Below are 18920 nucleotides of genomic sequence, written 5' to 3'. Positions count from 1 at the left end.
AACACAGTCTCCCTGCACTAAGGGTCTATCTGCCTTCCCATGCCAGGGTCAGATTGATATAATCTCCCATAAGCCTCTAGGCTGACAACTGTTTCCTAACGGTCCCACTACTTCCACTTCCTTTGCAGGTCCTCTTAGTCCATCTCAGGATACCTCAATGGACTCTCACATCTTGGTAGTCTCAAGTGTTCAAACCTCTTTCAACACATTACAGTCACTCTTTTGCTTCAACATTTGCTGCAGTGGTAGATGAACTCTTCCAATCTATCCAGAGGGTTGTTGCTCCATACTCCTCCTCATCACAAAGTGTTGACCACGGACTCGTCCACTTACGCTTGGGGAGCTCACCTGGGCGATCTTCGCACGCAGGGTCACTGGTCTGCCCAGGACCGCCTTTGTCATATAAATCTGTTGGAACTCAGAGCCATCTACAATGCTCGCAGAGCTTTTCAGCACATTGTGACTAACACTGTCCTTATCTGCACGGACAATCAGGTCGTGATGTATTACATAAACAAGGAGGCATGGAGTCCATCCGTCTTTGTCAGGAGACCCAGAAGATCTGGAACTGGGCCATTACTCGAAATATATTCCTGAAAGCTTTATACATTCAAGGGAAACAAAATTCTCTTGCAGACAAACTCAGAAGGATTTCTTCAACCACACGAGTGGACACTCAACTCTGCAGTTCTGTGTCCCATATTTTCTCAGTGGGGGACTCCTCAGATAGATTTGTTTGCATCTCCCACAACCACAAACTGTCCCAATTTTGTTCCTGGTAGTACTCTCCTCACTGTCTAGAAGTGGATGCTTTTCTACTGGATTGGACTTGCAAGTTTCTCTGTGCTTTTCCTCCAATCCCTCTCATTCTAAAAATGCTTGTCAAGCTCAAACAGGAATCGGCCACCATGATCCTTATAGCTCCTCGGTGGCCCAGACAACCATGGTTTTCCCTTCTACTTCAACTCAGTGTGAAGGAACCCATACCTCTTCAAATTTTCCCTTCTCACGTAGAATCGCATATCTCTTCTGCATCCCAGTCTTGCAGCGTTGCACCTGACAGCATGGTATCTCTCGGCCTAACATCGGCTGATCATCATCTTTCTCAGCCTGTCAGACTAATCTTGGAAGCATCTAGAAAACTGTCCATGCAACAGTGTTACCATCAGAAATGGACATGGGTTTTCCACCTGGTGTGTTCTTCATCATCATGAGACTAAATCCACCTCTGTTGCTTCAGTATTGGACTATCTTCTTCATTTATCCAATTCAGGTCTCAAAACCACTTCAATTAGAGTTCATCTCAGTGTTCTTAATGCTTTCTATGAGTCTCTCACTGCTTAACCTCTTGTGTCCAGATTCATGAAAGGACTTTTCAATGTCAAACCACCACTCAAACCACCTCTAGTAGTTTGGAATCTTAATGTGGTCCTTGCTACTTTGATGAAGCCTCCTTTTGAACCAATGTCTGCGGTTCATCTCAAGTACCTTACTTGGTAAGTGGTCTTTCTCATCTCTTACTTCAGCTCGACGAGTCAGTGAAATTCAAACACTGGTGGTGGATCCTCCGTTCACAGTGTTTCACCATAACAAGGTGGTGCATCACACCGACCCCAAGTTTCTTCCAAAGGTCATCACTGAATTCCACCTTAATCAATCTATTGTACTTCCAGTTTTCTTTCCTAAGCCTCACTCTCATCCTGGGGAAACGGCTCTTCACACTCTGAACTGCAAATGAGCATTGGCTTACTATTTGCAGAAAACTCAACCGCATAGAGCATCTCCTCAACTTTTTGTCTCCTTTGATTCTAACAAGTTTGGACGTCCAGTATCCAAGAGAATGATTTCTGTGTGGTTGGCCTCTTGAATCTTTTTCTGTTATGCTCAGGCTGGGCTACAACTGGGGAGCTGTGTCGCAGCACAGAAGGTCAGAGCTATGGCAGCTTCAGTTGCTTTTCTTTGCTCCACTCCTATTGATGAAATCTGTAAAGCTGCTACTTGGTCCTCAATTCATACATTCACATCACACTACTGTCTGGAATCTTATTCCAGACGGGATGGTCACTTCGGCCAAGCAGTATTTCAAAATTTATTTTCCTAATGACCAACTCTCCCTCCATCCCATTCTAGTAAGCTAGGGAGTCCCACATGTGAGAATATGCTGCCAGCTTGTCCTGGGATAAAGCACACTTACTTACTGTAACAGGTGTTATCAAGGAACAGCATGCAGATATTCTCACAACTTACTTACCTTCCCCGATTGGCTTCTTAGCTGGCTTATGGAATTGAGGATCTGTGAGCGGCATCGGACGGGAATGCACTCGCGCATGTGTGGTGCAGGCAGTTCGCAAACTTTCTTAAGTTCTTCAAGCAAAAATGCTTTTGCAGCTATCCACATTGGGGCTCCGTGAATGATGTCGCCCACATGTGAGACTATCTGCCTGCTGTCCCTGTCACAGTAAGTAACTGTGCTTTCCAGAACCTCCCTCCAACATTTTCCTATGTCATTTGTACCCACATGTTTTGAATCAATTTGTGGAATTTATAGAAAAAACAAACGTGCTTCATCCAAGACAGGCTGAATTTTGTGCAGGACATAGTACTGAAACTTTGGTCTGTTGTTTTCTCAGTGAAACATTGGAAATGTTGGATAATGGATATTATCCTTTTGCTATCTCCTTGGATCTGGCTGCTGCTTTTGATCTTGTGGACCATGATTTAATAGTAAAAAGGTTGGAATCAATAGGGTCCGCTGTTTTGAATTGGTTTGAATCTTTTCTACATAATAGGACATATTCAGTAAAAGGAAAGACATCTACTTCTAAAAAAATATCAGCTATCTTATGGAGTCCCCCAAGGGTCTGCTCTATTTCCCATATTGTTTAACATCTTTTTGGCACCGCTTATTTTTCTGATTCATGAGATGGGCTTTAGAGTATATTGTTATGCTGATGATATTCTACCGGTTGCTAAAATTGATCCAATTCATTTAGATTTGAATCCTCTGAAAGAAGGACTCATAGTGATTGCCCAATGGTTAGCTGACCATAAATTAGTCCTGCGTATTGAGAAATGTGTGTCTTGTTGGATTACAGGACATTACATACAACCAAATTTGGAAGTTGAAATTTTTGGAAAGAACATCCCATTGGGAATTTGGGTTGATTATCGGCTGATCTTTGAAAAACAAGAGAGAGATTGGAGAAACTGGGCCATTTCTCTCTTGAAAAGAGGAGACTGAGAGAGGACATGATCGAAACATTCAAAATATTGAAGGGAATAGACTTAGTAGACAAAGACAGATTGTTCACCCTCTCCAAGGTAGGGAGAACGAGAGGGCACTCTCTAAAGTTGAAAGGGGATAGATTCCGTACAAACGTGAGGAAGTTCTTCTTCACCCAGAGTGTTAGAAAACTGAAACGCTCTTCCGGAGTCTGTTATAGGGGAAAACACCCTCCAGGGATTCAAGACAAATTTAGACAAGTTCCTGCTAAACTGGAACATACGTAGGTGAGGCTGGACTCATTTAGAGCACTGGTCTTTGACCTGGGGGCCGCCGCATGAGCAGACTGCTGAGCATGATGACACAGCAGCGGCAATTCTTATGTTCTTAAAAAAGAGATTTTACACATTAAAGGCTTTGAGGACCATAAGAGGAGAAATATCTACATACTCTTTTTCATGCATTAATAATTTCAAAATTTGATTATTGCAATGTTGTATACTTGGGGAACTCAAATAGGAATTTGAAAAGATTAGAAACCCTACAGAATACTGCAATAAAAGTTTTAGGCTTTAAGAAAAACACTGCTTTATTTGCAATATCACTGGCTACCCATTCGTTATAGAATCCAATTTAAAACTCTATTTCTTGCGCATAGAGTTTTCTATTCTTTACAGCCTGCTTACCTACATTCATATTTGATTCCCTATTCACCATTAAGAATCTTGAGATTATTTAGGATAATAGAATGGTAGTACCCTCTGTTCATAGAGCTAAGTGGGAATCTACTCGAAATAAAGCATTCTACTTTGCAGCTCCAAATTTATGGAACCGTATGCCAAGAGAGGTGAGACTAGAGGCAAATTTAAAATCTTTCAAAATTATGTTAAAAACACTTTTTTTAAAAAGAAGCATTTGGACAAGATCTAAATCAATCTGATATTACTCATATGTTCTGAATGTTCTTGATTGTCAGTTAGCAGTCTGGTGAAATTTTAGAACTTAATGGTTTTTATACGATTTTACTTAAGAGTGAATGCTTTTTGTAAGAGTGAATGCTTCTTAGTATGTCTTCTGTTTATATGGGTTAGGTCTATACTATCTAATAATGGAGTTCTTTTTTATATTAGTTTTATTTTATTTTACATTTATTGTATTTTGTAAACCGCTTGGACCAATAAAATGAACGAGCAGTATAACAAGTTTAATAAACCATGTATATGTACTGAGACAGCTTTCTCTTCCTTTGCACTGGTTAAGATTTTATCTAGATGGACTTATTAGTCTGCCAACTTTGCACCAGGTAGGCAAGTGACCAAGCCACTTCACATCACAAACTACTCAGCTATCTACACACCTAATGATTAAATCTCCATCTAAAACTGCCACCCTAACCCTTCCCTCCTGGGCATAAACTCCTTGCGATATATTCTCATTGTGAGGACCTTGTGGGTTTCCCATTGCTGTTCTACAAATGAGAGTCTTCTGAGTTTGCCAGATCTGGGAACTTATTATTGCCTCTTATAGGCTACAATAATGTGTTTAATGTTGCGGATGAGGCCATACCTTGATGCTGTTCTATAGGGCTGCATTTTGATGCAACATAAAAAGGCAGCTCTTTGCAGTGCAGTGAGGCTGTGGTAGGGCTGTATGGTGCTGCTCCAGTGTTCCTCCCTGCAGTGGTGCTTTTTTTTTAGTGCTAAAGTTTTGTTTGAAAAGGTTGATGTATATTTCTTGATGTTTAAAATTGAATTTAATGCCATTCAGGTATTGCAGAACTTTTCAGTAGTCTGTTGATAAGATCCAGGGCTGCATCACACTTTATACTGGGGTTTTTTCTGCTTCCATCTGCAGTTAGAAGGACATAACCCACTCATCAGGACTAGTCTATCAGGACTCAAGGAAAAGAAATTTAACAGTTAAGAACAAATTTTGCCCTACTGATAAGCTAATCCCAAAGCAAGAGTCTAGTGATTGTATTTTTATTTAACTTTGTGACTGTGAAAACTCTTAAACTATCTTCACAATATGTGTTTGTGTTTATTTAGTGACCAGGAACCTCCTTATTCCATGATCACACTGCATGAAATGGCGGAGACAGGTATAAAAACTTGGTTTACTATTCCAATCTATAATGTGTTTTAAATAAACTCAGAATTGTATAAAAATGTTTTCTCTCTAGTCATACATTTAAGGAGTCATTTACTAATAGTTAGTGTGCACTAATGCCATTATCATGTTGTCTGCCACAGGGCCTATCCTATACAGTAGGTGCTGAGACAAATTTATTTATTTATTTGTTTGATTTTATATCCTGTCGTCCTAGAAGAATAACATGCAATAATGACAGTAAGACATGCTATCTGTTAGCAAATGATCTTTTTTTTAAATAAATCTTTATTAATTTTCAATTCGAGAACAGTACATTAAATATGTACATACAATTAACATCTTAGATAGCACTTACATTCGATCAATGAATTCAATAAAATATATGTACACCCCTCCCTCCCACCCTCCCTGGATGTGCAAATCAAATAGGAAATAAAGGCATCATCCAAATAATCAGAGTTAACAAAATTCGTCAATGGACCCCATGTTAATTTAAATAGTTTATTATGACACAATATTTCTGAATTCATTTTTTCATATTTATAACATAAACATAAAGTTTCTCACCAAAAGGGAAAACTTAGTCTGTTCCAATTTTTACAGTTATTGATAATCATTTGCGTGGATATCCCAGTCATAATGATAAAGAGTCTGCTTTTATACCTTTCTAACGGAGGTTTAGTTGACAACAATGTCCCCCCCCCCCAGATCTCCACCCACACAAGACTACCAAAGCAATAACAAAAAAGCTATGGTAAAGAAACTGCATGTTCCAGTGAATGTCAGGTCCAGAAGCTAACAAGTTCACAGGCCATTCAGAGAAATCCTTGGCACAAGTCTTATCATACCCCTGCAGCTTGTGAGGGCGAAGATGGTGCCTCACTGGCAGATAGCCAGGCTTATGTAGACTCAAAGGGCTTCCAACTGCTGTCAGTATAAATCTTCAGTTGAGCTGGATATAGTAACATGAAGTGCAACGTATGTTCCACAAGCCATGTGCAGATAGCATGGTAGGCCCGGCGGTGCTTAAATAAAGCCTGAGAATCCTGAAAGATATGGATAAGTACATTTTCGTATCAAGTTTCAGTGTGTGTAAGCTTGTAGCAACGGAGGATTTCCACCTTTTGTTTATAGCACTGCAATGTCCCACCGCCAACCCAAGTAATGGGCCTGCTCAATCCAGTAGGCAGGGCAGGATTAATTCAAGTACACTGGGTCCCCCTGGCCCTGCCCCGCCCCTACCCCGCCCCCATTTATCTGTTTTCTTATTTACTTCTTTTTTTCCACTTGTATTTCTTTTTTTTTAAATTCAAAACAAAGATTAGCATACCAGTGCACAGTTTTTCTTCTATGTAACCCCCAAACATCTCTGAACAAATCCCTCTTCCTTCCCTTCCCACCTACTTAATTTAACTCTGAACCCTTTCTATGCATATAAAAAAGTTTTCAAATATTTGTAAAAACAGTATTATCCCAGGACAAGCAGGCATGATATTCTCACATGTGGGTGATGTCATCCACGGAGCCCCGACGCGGACAGCTTTTCAAGCAAACTTGATTGAAGATTCAAGTTTGCTGTGCTGCACCACGCATGTGTGCCTCCTGCTCCACTAGAGGGCGCATCCCCTCCTCGTGGTCTCCAGTTCGTTTTTTTCCGCGGAGCTAAGAAGACTTGTATTTTCTAGCTCTGCCCCAAGTGACTTCTTTGCACCGCGATTTCTTATTTTATTTCGTGGGAAGTCGCTGTGCGCGTGTTTATTGTCTTTGTTTTCTTTCCTGCTGTATCGCGTAGCCGCGGTTTCATTTTTCTCGACCCGGGGGCCCCCGAGTCGTCGCGGCCGCGTGGCCTGTAGGCCGTGGCCGACTGTTTTTCTATGTCCCGGCCTGTAACCGGCTTTAAAAAGTGCACCAGGTGCGAGCGTCTATTGTTCATCACTGACCCGCATCGCTGGTGCATCCTTTGCCTGGGGGCCGATCATCCAACCGAGACTTGTCCCCGGTGCGCGACTTTTCAACACCGGGCGCTCCACCGCCGCCGGGCCCGCATGGCGGACCTTTTTGCTGCCGACCAACCCTCGACCTCGCTTTCCGAGCATGTCCCCGATGTCGGAACGAGGGTCTGAGCGGGAACCTCGCTACTCGAGGGAGGCTTCCCCTTCTTTTTCAGCGAGATGGAGGTCTCGTTCCCCGTCCCCGCAAGGGGCTACGGGAACATCCCGCCCTTCTTTTACGAGGTTCGTCCAGGACATGGGACGCGCCCTTGACTTGGACCTACAATCAGACTTGAGGTATTCCAAGGAGTACCTGGCGGAGCTGGATATGCCCTCTCCGCTCCGAGAGTCCCTCCGGCTGCCGTTGAACCCGGTGCTCTGGCAGACCTTTATCAGGAACCTCGAGACTCCTTATATGGTGATGGCTGTCCCATCTAAAATGGAGTCTAAGTACCGTACGGTGCCCTGCCCGGGGTTTGAGCAACCGCAGTTGTCCCACCAGTCTTTGCTGGTGGAGTCTTCCTTGAAGAAAGCTCACCCTTCTCGGGTATCCGCGGCGGTCCCTCCAGGTCATGAGGGCAGGACCCTTGACAAGTTTGGCCGCCGTCTGTATCAGAACTCTATGATGGCCTCTAGAGTGCTGAACTACACATTCACTTTCTCATCTTATCTTAAACATCTCATTGGGCTGTTGGGTGCCTTCTCGGCGGATTTGCCAGCCTCTCGCCGAGGGGCATTTGTCCTCCTCCTGGAGGATTTTTCGAGTCTCCGTCTGCACCTGTTCCATGCCGCCTATGACGGTTTCGAACTTTCCTCCAGGGTCGCTGCCTTTGCTGTGGCCATGCGCCGGCTGGCGTGGCTGCGTCTGGTCGATATGGATCCTAACCTCCAGGATCGGTTAGCAAACCTTCCTTGTGTCGGTAAGGAACTGTTTGACGACACTATTGAGGCGGCTACGAAGCGTTTGTCGGAACATGAACGGTCCTTTGCTTCTCTCGTTCGTCCGAAGCCTAAGCCGCCCGCCTCTCGACCTTTCCGGGGTTTGCCTCGACGTTACCCCAGAAGTCCACCCCGGTTTTTTCTAGGCCTCCGCCTCGGCGCCCGCAGGCTCACTCTAGGGCTTTACCAAAATCTCAGCCTACTGCGCCTGCAAAGCCGTCTTCATCCTTTTGACGGGATGCGCGGACGGGGGCTGGCCCCCTCCGCGCCACCGTCTGGCCTTCTTCCCATCGGGGGCCGTCTGCGAGCCTTTTACCCTCGTTGGGAGGCCATCATGTCGGACTCATGTGTCCTTGGCGTAATCTCATCAGGGTACTCACTCAACTTTTGGGAGGTTCCTCCCGACAGCCCTCCAAGTGCGTGTCCCCCCAATCGGGTGCAGTTGTCCCTCCTTCTATCGGAGGCTCGAGACCTTCTTCGCCTGCGGGCGGTGGAGGTGATCCCCCACAGTCAACGAGGGTGGGGGTTTTACTCCCGTTACTTCTTGGTACCGAAAAAGACGGGAGACCTGCGCCCGATTCTGGATTTGAGACGCCTAAACAAGTTTCTGGTGCGGGAAAAGTTTCGGATGCTTTCCCTTCCGATTCTTTATCCTTTGCTCAACGAGGGCGATTGGCTCTGCTCCCTCAATCTGAAGGAGGCCTACACACATGTTCCGGTGCATCCCGCTTATCTCAGGTACCTGCGCTTTCAGGTGGGAGACCTTCATCTGCAATATCGGGTCCTCCCCTTTGGCCTGGCCTCGTCTTCCCGGGTCTTCACGAAATGTCTCGTAGTGGTCGCGGCTGCCTTGCGCTCCCAGGGTCTGCAGGTATTCCCCTACCTGGACGACTGGTTGATCAAGGCTCCGACCAGAGAGGGGGGTTATCTCAGCAACCCGACAGACTATTATTTATCTTCAGAGTCTGGGGTTCGAGGTAAACTTTCCAAAATCCCAGCTGTACCCCTCTCAGTCCTTACAGTTCATCGGGGCTGTGCTGGACACGGTTCGCCTTCGTTCCTTCCTTCCTCCTCCGCATCTGGAGGCGTTGGTAAATCTGAGTCGCCGGATTTCGCTGCTAACCTCTGTCTCGGCGCGACAAATGATGACGCTTCTGGGCCATATGGCCTCTACCGTCCATGTCACACCGTTTGCCCGTCTACATCTGCGGATACCGCAGTGGACATTGTCCTCTCAATGGCGTCAGGACCGGGACTCGATCAACCGTCCTGTGACAGTGACTCCTTCTTTGCAACGATCGCTCCGTTGGTGGGCTGACTCTTCGAATCTTTCCAAGGGTTTGCTCTTTCTCGCCCCTCCACACCACAAGGTCCTAACCACGAACTCGTCGGAGTACGCTTGGGGGGCTCATCTGGATGGTCTCCACACTCAGGGAATGTGGTCAGCAGAGGATCGTCGCTGTCACATCAACGTGCTGGAGCTTCGGGCCATTTATCTCGCCGCTGTGGCCTTTCAACATCTGCTTCACGACCGGGTGGTTCTCGTCCACACAGATAACCAGATGGCGATGTATTACGTAAACAAGCAAGGTGGGACGGGGTCCTGGTCCCTTTGTCAGGAGGCTCTGCGTCTCTGGGAATGGGCGATCTCCCACAACATTTTCCTTTGAGCGGTTTACATACAGGGGGAGCAGAACTGTCTGGCGGACAGGCTCAGTCGCCTCCTCCAGCCGCACGAGTGGTCCCTGCATTCTCAGGTCTTGCGACAGGTGTTCGACAGGTGGGGGACTCCTCAGATAGATCTGTTCGCCTCCCCCCTCAATCAAAAATTGCCTCTTTTGTTCCCGGATGTATTCCCCAGATCGTCTCGAGGCCGATGCCTTCCTCCTCGATTGGGAGGGGAAGTTCCTCTATGCGTTTCCGCCTTTCCCTCTGATTCTGCGGACGCTGGTTCATCTCAAATCGGTGAGGGCCACTCTGATCTTGATTGCTCCTCGGTGGCCTCGTCAGCCTTGGTTTTCCCTGCTACTTCAACTCAGCGTCAGGGAACCTCTGCTTCTGCCTGTGTTTCCCTCTCTGCTATCTCAGAGTCAGGGTTCACTGTTACATCCCAATCTTCAGTCTCTTCATCTGACTGCTTGGTTTCTTTCTCCCTGACTTCTATCCCTGTGTCTCAGTCAGTCAGGGAGGTGTTGGAGGCTTCTCGGAAAGTCTCGATTAGACTCTGCTATTCACAGAAGTGGACTCGATTTTCGTCCTGGTGTTCCTCTCACCGTCAGGATCCGGTGTCAGTCCCTGTCTCTTCGGTTCTAGAGTATTTACTTCATTTATCTCACTCTGGCCTAAAGACCAATTCCATTCAAGTGCATCTTAGTGCGATTGCCGCCTTTCATCAGCACCTGGATGGAAAGTCTCTTTCTCTTCATCCCTTGGTTTCTCGTTTCATGAGGGATCTCCTGAATGTTCATCCTCCTATCAAACCTCCTCCTGTGGTTTGGGATCTTAATGTGGTTCTGGCTCAACTTATGAAACCTCCATTTGAGCATCTGGATAAGTGTCATCTTAAGTTTCTCACTTGGAAGGTGATCTTCCTGCTTGCCCTCACTTCTGCTTGGAGGGTTAGTGAGCTGCAGGCTTTGGTGGCGGACCCACCTTTCACTGTATTCCATCATGACAAGGTGGTTCTCCGCACTCACCCTAAGTTTTTACCTAAGGTGGTGTCTGATTTTCATCTCAATCAGTCCATTGTTCTGCCTGTGTTTTTTCCCAAGCCCCACTCTCATCCTGGAGAGGTGGCGCTTCACACTCTTGACTGTAAGAGAGCGTTGGCTTTTTATCTCAAACGCACTCAGTCTCATCGGACGGTACCTCAATTGTTTTTGTCCTTTGATCCTAATCGATTGGGACGCCCAGTTTCCAAGCGCACCTTGTCCAACTGGTTAGCTGCTTGTATTTCTTTTTGCTATGCTCAGGCTGGTCTCGCGCTGCATGGTCGGGTAACGGGACATAAGGTTCGAGCGATGGCAGCTTCGGTAGCGTTCCTCAGGTCCACACCTATTGAGGACATTTGCAAGGCTGCACGTGGTCTTCGGTTCATACTTTCACCTCCCACTACTGTCTGGATACGCTGTCCAGAAGCGATGGCCGTTTTGGTCAATCGGTTTTGCGTAATCTGTTTTCTTAAATTGCCAACTTCCCTCCTTCCCCTTTTGGTTGGCTTAAAAGTCACCCACATGTGAGAATATCATGCCTGCTTGTCCTGGGATAAAGCACAGTTACTTACCGTAACAGGTGTTATCCAGGGACAGCAGGCATATATTCTCACAACCCGCCCTCCTCCCCGAGGTTGGCTTCTTTGCTGGTTATGTGAACTGGAGACCACGAGGAGGGGATGCGCCCTCTATTGGAGCAGGAGGCACACATGCGTGGTGCAGCACAGCAAACTTGAATCTTCAATCAAGTTTGCTTGAAAAGCTGTCCGCGTCGGGGCTCCGTGGATGACGTCACCCACATGTGAGAATATATGTCTGCTTCCCTAGATAACACCTGTTACGGTAAGTAACTGTGCTATACTATCCAAAATATAAGTCTATATTAATAACCAAGTTTACAACGCCTCTCAACTGCCTCACTCTACCTCAGCGGTCTCAAACATGTGGCCCACGAGCCACTTGCGGCCCCCCAGGGACTATTTTGCGACCCGTGGTCTGTCCTCTCCACTTCACAAGTTTTCCAATTGTGGAGAGGACAATCGCATACAGACCGCAACTGCTGTAATTGACTTGCGTCGGAGGGAATGTTGGCAAACGGCTTCCTGATGGCACTGTTACCCAGTCAAAGAAGTTGATGAGATTGGATTGGCAGAACCTACCCTTGGTGAATCCATGCTGACTGGGATCCCAAAGATTCCCTTCATTCAAGATCATGTCCAATTTGCTTTTAATTGGTGTTTCCATGAGTTTGCACACTATTGATGTGAGACTCACCAGTCTATAATTCGCAGCCTCTGCCCTGCAACCCTTTTTATGCAGAGGAACGACATTAGCTAATTTCTAGTCCAGGGGAACTTTCCCCTTACTTAGGGAGAGATTGAATAGCTCAGCCAACGGTTTCGCTAGGACATCGCTCAATTCTCTGAGCGCTCTTGGGTGCAAATTGTCTGGTCCCGTGGCTTTGTACACCTTGAGTCTTGCCAGTTCACTTTAAACTTCACCTGGTGTGAACTCAAAATTCTGAAACGGGTCTTCTGTGCTTTGTGTTGCCTTCAACTGTGGACCGTGTCCCGGTGCCTCATAGGTGAAGACTGAGCAGAAGTATTCATTCAGTAGTTCGGCTTTATCGGAATCTGCTTCCACGTAACTTCCGTCCGGCCTTCTAAGGCGTAATATCCCGCCTGTGTTCCTTTTTCTGTCACCAATATACCTGAAGAAGGATTTGTCCCCCTTTTTAATGTTTTTTGCCAGAATTTCTTCCACTCGAAGTTTTACCTCCCTAACTGCCATTTTGACCACTGTAGACCTGGTCCTATATTCTACCTTTGTCTCTCTTTTCTCCGTGCGCTTGTAGGAGAGAAACGCTTTTTTCTTCTCCTTAATGAGGTGCGAGATCTCCGCGGTGAACCATTGGGGTTTATTGTTTCTTTGTCGTTTATTTACTGATTTTATGAAGCGGCTAGTTGCTTCATGTATGGTTGATTTCAGTCTTAACCACTTAGCTTCTACATCATCGGTCTCAGCTTGGTCCTGCAGCGTCCGCTGGACGAAATCTCCCATGCGTGCGAAGTCTGTGCCCCGGAAATTGAGTATCTTTGTTTTCGTGTTTGATCTAGGGAAGCCTTTCCTAAGGTTGAACCATACTATGTTATGGTCGCTGGAGGCTAGCGTATCTTCTACTGAGACCTCTGAGACGCTTTCCCCGTTGGTGAGTACCAGGTCGAGGATCGCCTGGGCCCTAGTGGGCTCCGTTACCATTTGTTTGAGACGTGCTCCCTTTATGGAGATTAAGAGCCTCCTGCTACCGCTGGTTGTCGTTGAAAATGAGTTCCAGTCTGCATCAGACATATTGAAGTCCCCTAGCAGTACAGCTTCTCCTCGTAGAGTGATATTCTCTATGTCTTCAATTAATTCTGCGTCCATGTCTTCCAGTTGTCTTGGGGGTCTGTATACCACACCTAGATACAGGCATTTTTCTCTGCCTCTTGCCAGGTTTACCCAGAGGGACTCCCCGGTGTACTTGACATGTGTGATCCTGGTGGTTTTGATGTCCTCTTTAATGTATAGAGCAACCCCCCCTTCCTAACCTGCCCTCTCTGTCCTGACGAAGTAGATTGTAGCCCGGTATAGCCATATCCCACCCATGTGAGTCCGTGAACCAAGTTTCAGATATTGCCACCACATCTAGGTCGGCATTCCTTATTTCAGCCTCCAATTCTAGAATTTTGTTACCTAAACTGTGTGCATTGACATACATGGCCCTCCATATCTTGTGTTTGCTAAGTCCCTGTGAGGCGTATCCTACCCGAGTCGGTGTGACTCCTAAAGAACTGTTTGCAATGTGGGTACTTACCTTGGACATGGAAGCGGAGTTTATCAGGATAATTCCTTTCTGCACTAATATGTGAATGGGTACCCTCCCCCGACTTACCTAGTTTAAAGCCCTGTGAAGCAGGCGGGCTAGTCGGTGTCCGAAGACGTTCTTACCCCTACTGGTCAGATGGAGTCCGTCTGGTCCCTGAAGTCCTTGTAGCGCTTCCCCATGGTTTAGGAATCCGAAGTTCATATCCCGGCACCATCCCTGTAGCCACTCGTTAGGCTAACACCGCAGCAATTGGGGAACAGGCTGGCGCCGAGTTCTTAGCTCTCCAGGGAGCCGACTAATTCTCACCACCCAATGTCAATGTAACGTTGGAGTGGAAGTTCTGGGCCAGTCAATTGCTGCCTGGCTGGCCCGGAACTTCCTTTCCAACGTTAGAATTGACGTCGGGTGGTGAGAATTGGTCAGCCTCGTGTTGGGGAAGATAAGTAGGGAGAACTAAGAACTCGGCGCTGGCCTGTTCTCCGATGTTGGTGGCTTGGGGGAGGGCAGGGAGAAATAAAGAAAGAAAGGGCGGGACAGGGAGACAGATAGAAGGAAAGAAGGGAGATGGGACACAGACAGAAAGGGGCATGGAGAAAGAAAAAAGAAAGAAAGGGGGCATGGAGAGAGAGAAAAACAGACATAGAAAGAAAGGAGGCATGGAAAGAGAAAGAAAGAGAAGGGGGCAGGGTGAAAGAAATAAAAAAGTTTGAGGAGGGAAGGAGACAGATGCCAGACCAGGGGAAAGGAAGGAAGGAAGGAGGGTGGGAGAGAAAGGAAAGAAAGAGATGTCAGACCATGGAAATAGGGACGGAAGAAGAGAGAGATAGAAGGGAAGGGAAGACATGGAAACGTAGATTTTTAAAAGAAAGCAGAAAAATTGAATATTAAGTTAATGCCAAAGATGGATGCAAGGCAGAAAGTGAAGACGGAGAGAAAAACAGTCAAAAGACAAGAAGGTCCTGGAAATATAGTTAAAAGCACAGAAAAATAAAGTCACCAGCCAACAAAGGTAGGGAAAATGATTTTATTTTCAATATAGTGATTGAAATGTGTCAGCTTTGAGAAAGAAAAGATATTAAACTTTAAATGTGAGGGATGCAGAAAAAATAGGGTCGCAGAAAAAATAGTTAATGACAATTTTGCTTAAAGTAAAACTCTTTATAGTTTATAAATCTTTCCTTTAACTGTTAAAGGAAAGATTTGTAAACTATAAAGAGTTTTACCTCATGCAAAGTTGTCATTTCTTTAATAAGACATTAACTATTTTTTCTGCGGCCCTCCAAGTACCTACAAATCCAAAATGTGGCCCCACTAAGGGTTTGAGTTTGAGACCACTGCTCTACATCAACCAACTGTAACCCTTATGTTCAAAGAAGCGTGGGATGAACACAGAGGATCTAGAATCAGAAAATAATATTAAATATTGAACTAAGGCCACTACTGGGCAGACTTGCAATGTCTGCATATGGCCGTTTGGGGAAGGATGGGCTGGAGAGGGCTTCAATGGCTGGGAGGGTGTAGATGGGCTGCAGTAGGTTTTGATGGAGATTTCAGCAGTTGGAACCCAAGCACAGTACCAGGTAAAGCTTTGGATTCTTGCCCAGAAATAGCTATGAAGAAAACATTTAAATTGAATCAGGTTGGGCAGACTGGATGGACCATTTGGGTCTTTATCTGCCGTCATCTACTATGTTACTATGTTTAAACAACCAAATCTGTAACTCCTCTAGTACGTTCCACTCCATGTATGTTAACTTGCAATGAAACAACAAGGCAAGCAGTCCACCAAGAATCCAACATGAAACAAAAGAAGATTGGCATAAAAATAAGGAGATTCAAATCAGGTTAATTCAAGGTGATCCCAAGAACCATGCCTGATGCATTTCGCCAAACAAGGCTAGTCAACGCTAACAAAAAAAACATGTCTTTCATATAAACAGAAAACACCTTTGCCTAGTATGGAATATGTAATCACAAACTAACCTCTCCCCCTTTTACAAAACCGTAGTATGGTTTTTAGCCACAGCCAGCGCTAAAAAATGCTCTACAATTTTGTAAAAGGGGGGATAAAATAGAAATACGTAGACAAAGGTTAAATAAAACCACCAAGAAACTGGACTTTGCATACAATGCAACACCACAGAAACAGCGATGCATGTCCCCTAAAGCAAAAATATAAATAAATAGAATTTTTTTTCTACCTTTGTCTTCTCTGGTTTCTGCTCTCCTCATCTTCTTGTCACTCTCTTCCTTTCATCTTCTGTCCTTCTGTGCCTCTTCCAGAAATTGTCTGCCTCTCCCTTCCATCTCTTCTTCCCCCCCCAATTGGTGTGGCATCCATCATCTTCTCTTCCCTCCTTCAATGGTCTGGTATCTCTCTCCTCTCCTTCCCTCTCCCACACCCCCCATGGTTGGGCATTTCATTTTCTCTTCTCCCTTCCTTTCACTTCCATCAGCATCTGCCCCCCTTTTTCTCCCTCCAACCCAATTTCATGCAGGATCCTTCTGCCTTATGTCTCTCTCCCCTTTCCTTGCACCCCAATTCCATCAGCATCTGTCCCCTTTCTTTCCCTTCAACCCAATTCCATCTAGTATCCTTCCCCTTATATCTCTCCCCTTCCCCTGCACACCAATTCCATCAGCCCCTTTCTCTCCTTCCACACCATCCTGCCCCCTTTCTCTTCCTCCACCACCCTTCCATACCATTCTTCTCACAACCCTTCCATCCCACCCTGCCCCCTTTCTCTCCCTCCACCACCCTTCCATGCTCCTTTCTCTCCTTCCACACCATCCTGCACCCTTTCTCTTCCTCCACCACCCTTCCATACCATCCTTCTCACAACCCTTCCATACCACCCTGCCCCCTTTCTCTCCCTCCACCACCCTTCCATGCTCCTTTCTCCCTCCCCATCCAAACATTGCAGCTGTCGGCTCTGCCCGCAACGGGTAGCACCCCTGCAGCAACAGACCCCCCCCCACAGCAACGGCAACTCCCCCCCCCCCCCCCCGCAGCAACAGCAACGCAGCCAAATCTATTACAGGAAAGTCCCGCGATGATTGCTTCTGCTGCTCCATCCTCCGACGTCACTTCTTCCAGAGCAAGTAAGTGACGTCGGAGGGGGGTAGACCGGCAGAAGCAGTCAGCGCGGGACCTTCCAGTAACTGATCCAGCCACGTTGTCATTGCTGTGGGTGGGGGGGCGGTCTGTTGCCGTTGCTGGGAGGGGCCCGTTGCCGTTGCTGGGGAGGGGGGGGCTCGTTGCCGTTGCTGGGGGGGCGTTGCTATTTTAAAAAATAGCAAGATGAGTTGTCCTCCTTCAGCGGGCCTCCCTCGCAGTTTTGGGCCCTAGGCACGTGCCTACTGGGCCTATTGATTAATCCGGCCTTGTCAGTAGGGTCATTCTTCCTGAGTCAAGGAAAACACTTCCACCAGCCAATCCTCCAAAACCTGGGTAAGCCTCAACTTTGAAGAGTTTCAGGAAACCCCACAAATCTTAGATTGTCATGGTGGAATCCATTTTCCAAGTTGTCCAACTTGTCAGCCGCCTCCTGTACTTGCCATTTCAGATGCTTGACTTCCATTTGGGATATTGTACATGTGTCCAAATCAGACACCTGCACCTCCAGTTCTCCAGTACGTTTTGTGACATTGGTAAGAACATTGTGAACTGTTCTGTAAGTGATTGAAAGCAGGAGTTAAGAGCATAAACTACCGCCATGGTAATTTCATTTTCAAGTGGAGTGATTGAGAATCAGGCCCCGAGGAAGTGGCAAGCACCATCTTATCTTTGGTGGTCTTGCTGCTAAGAACTTTTTTGAGCGCGGTTAGCCATATCCTCTGGAACTCTGATAATAAATCTGCCCATAAGCTATTTACTCCTCCAAACAAAGAAAATAAGGCATGGAAACACTGTCAAAAAACAGATGAACAGAGATTCGGGAGGTTCCCTGAGCAGCTCCAGGCAAACATGTCCTTCACCACTCACAGCATCATGTCTCCCACTGCCTATAGATTTAAAGTGACAGCGCTCTTGGTAGTGTCCGTTCTGTGTCCATGGATGAGGTCACCCTCATGTGAAAATATATGCCTATTGTTTTCAGAGAACACCTGTTCCAGGTAATTAATTATCTTTTTTTCACTGGCCACTTGGAATCAGAGATTAGTACTTATCTGCTTCTCTGCAGTTTGAGTGATGCTGATTCATCTGTTGACAGAATATTTTTGCTTAACTACTAGGTCATTTTTGTCTAAATACTAAGACAACCATTTTAATATAAAGCTTATAAATTTATTTGCTTTTGGTGCATATGGCATGATTTGTGGCAAAGAATGAGGTGAATGGAGACAGCTGTATAGGCTTGGCTCAATAGAAATAGGGGCTTTATAAGGCATATGCATGCACATGTATGTGTCTTTGGGTCTATGTAGATAGACAGATGGGGCCTCTCCAGTAAGTGTTCTCACTTGGAAAATGTGCTTAGAAACAAAATATCCCCATAAATTTGAGACATTTTGTTTTTAAATTATAGATCATTTATTGTACAATATCTTAAAAACCATATGTTAAATCTAATGTCTGTGAACAAATCAGTGTTGAATAGATTTGACTTGGATACAGTCTTTTTCTTGAAGAGCTTAGATTTTTACTTAGAGGATATTGAGTTTCTAATGTGCATCATAAGTTGTGAATAGCGAACAAAAGTAATATATCCATATCTCTCAGCTATATGATCCACAATGCTACTCTGCCAACTATGTGAATATTAGTTTGGCATGTTCTTAACATTTTAAGATATTTATGCAGTAATATTTGCTTCTATTAACAGATGAGGGCTGGCTGGAGGTTGTTCAGTCGCTGATTAGAGTTATTCCATTAGAAGATCCACTGGGACCAGCTGTTATAACTTTACTACTGGATGAATGTCCGCTACCAACTAAAGTAGGTTAACTAACATGATGTAGATATTTTCTCTAAACAAAAAAAATTGTTGTCTGACCAAGTGGTCCAAATAATAAAAAACTAGATAAATGCTAAATCCCACTCTTAAGTTGAGGGGTCCTTTAATTCGTAGTGTTAA

General features: G+C 45.6%; 1 protein-coding gene across 10 annotated transcripts in view; it reads left to right on the top strand.

Moving 5' to 3' along the window:
• RSPRY1 (ring finger and SPRY domain containing 1) overlaps positions 1 to 18920 on the top strand; it is a 351216-nt gene that overhangs the window by 82748 nt on the left and 249548 nt on the right. For 9 of the 10 annotated variants that reach the window (XM_033940897.1, XM_033940898.1, XM_033940896.1 and 6 more), the window contains 2 exons: positions 5272 to 5324; positions 18669 to 18781. In XM_033940897.1, the coding sequence (XP_033796788.1) occupies positions 5272 to 5324; positions 18669 to 18781 (166 nt within the window). The remainder of the gene's footprint in view (positions 1 to 5271; positions 5325 to 18668; positions 18782 to 18920) is intronic. The other variant, XM_033940899.1, reaches the window with a different exon arrangement.

Source organism: Geotrypetes seraphini, chromosome 4 (genome assembly GCF_902459505.1).
Source record: "Geotrypetes seraphini chromosome 4, aGeoSer1.1, whole genome shotgun sequence".
NCBI lineage: Eukaryota > Metazoa > Chordata > Amphibia > Gymnophiona > Dermophiidae > Geotrypetes > Geotrypetes seraphini.
This window is presented reverse-complemented; position numbering and strand designations above follow the sequence as displayed.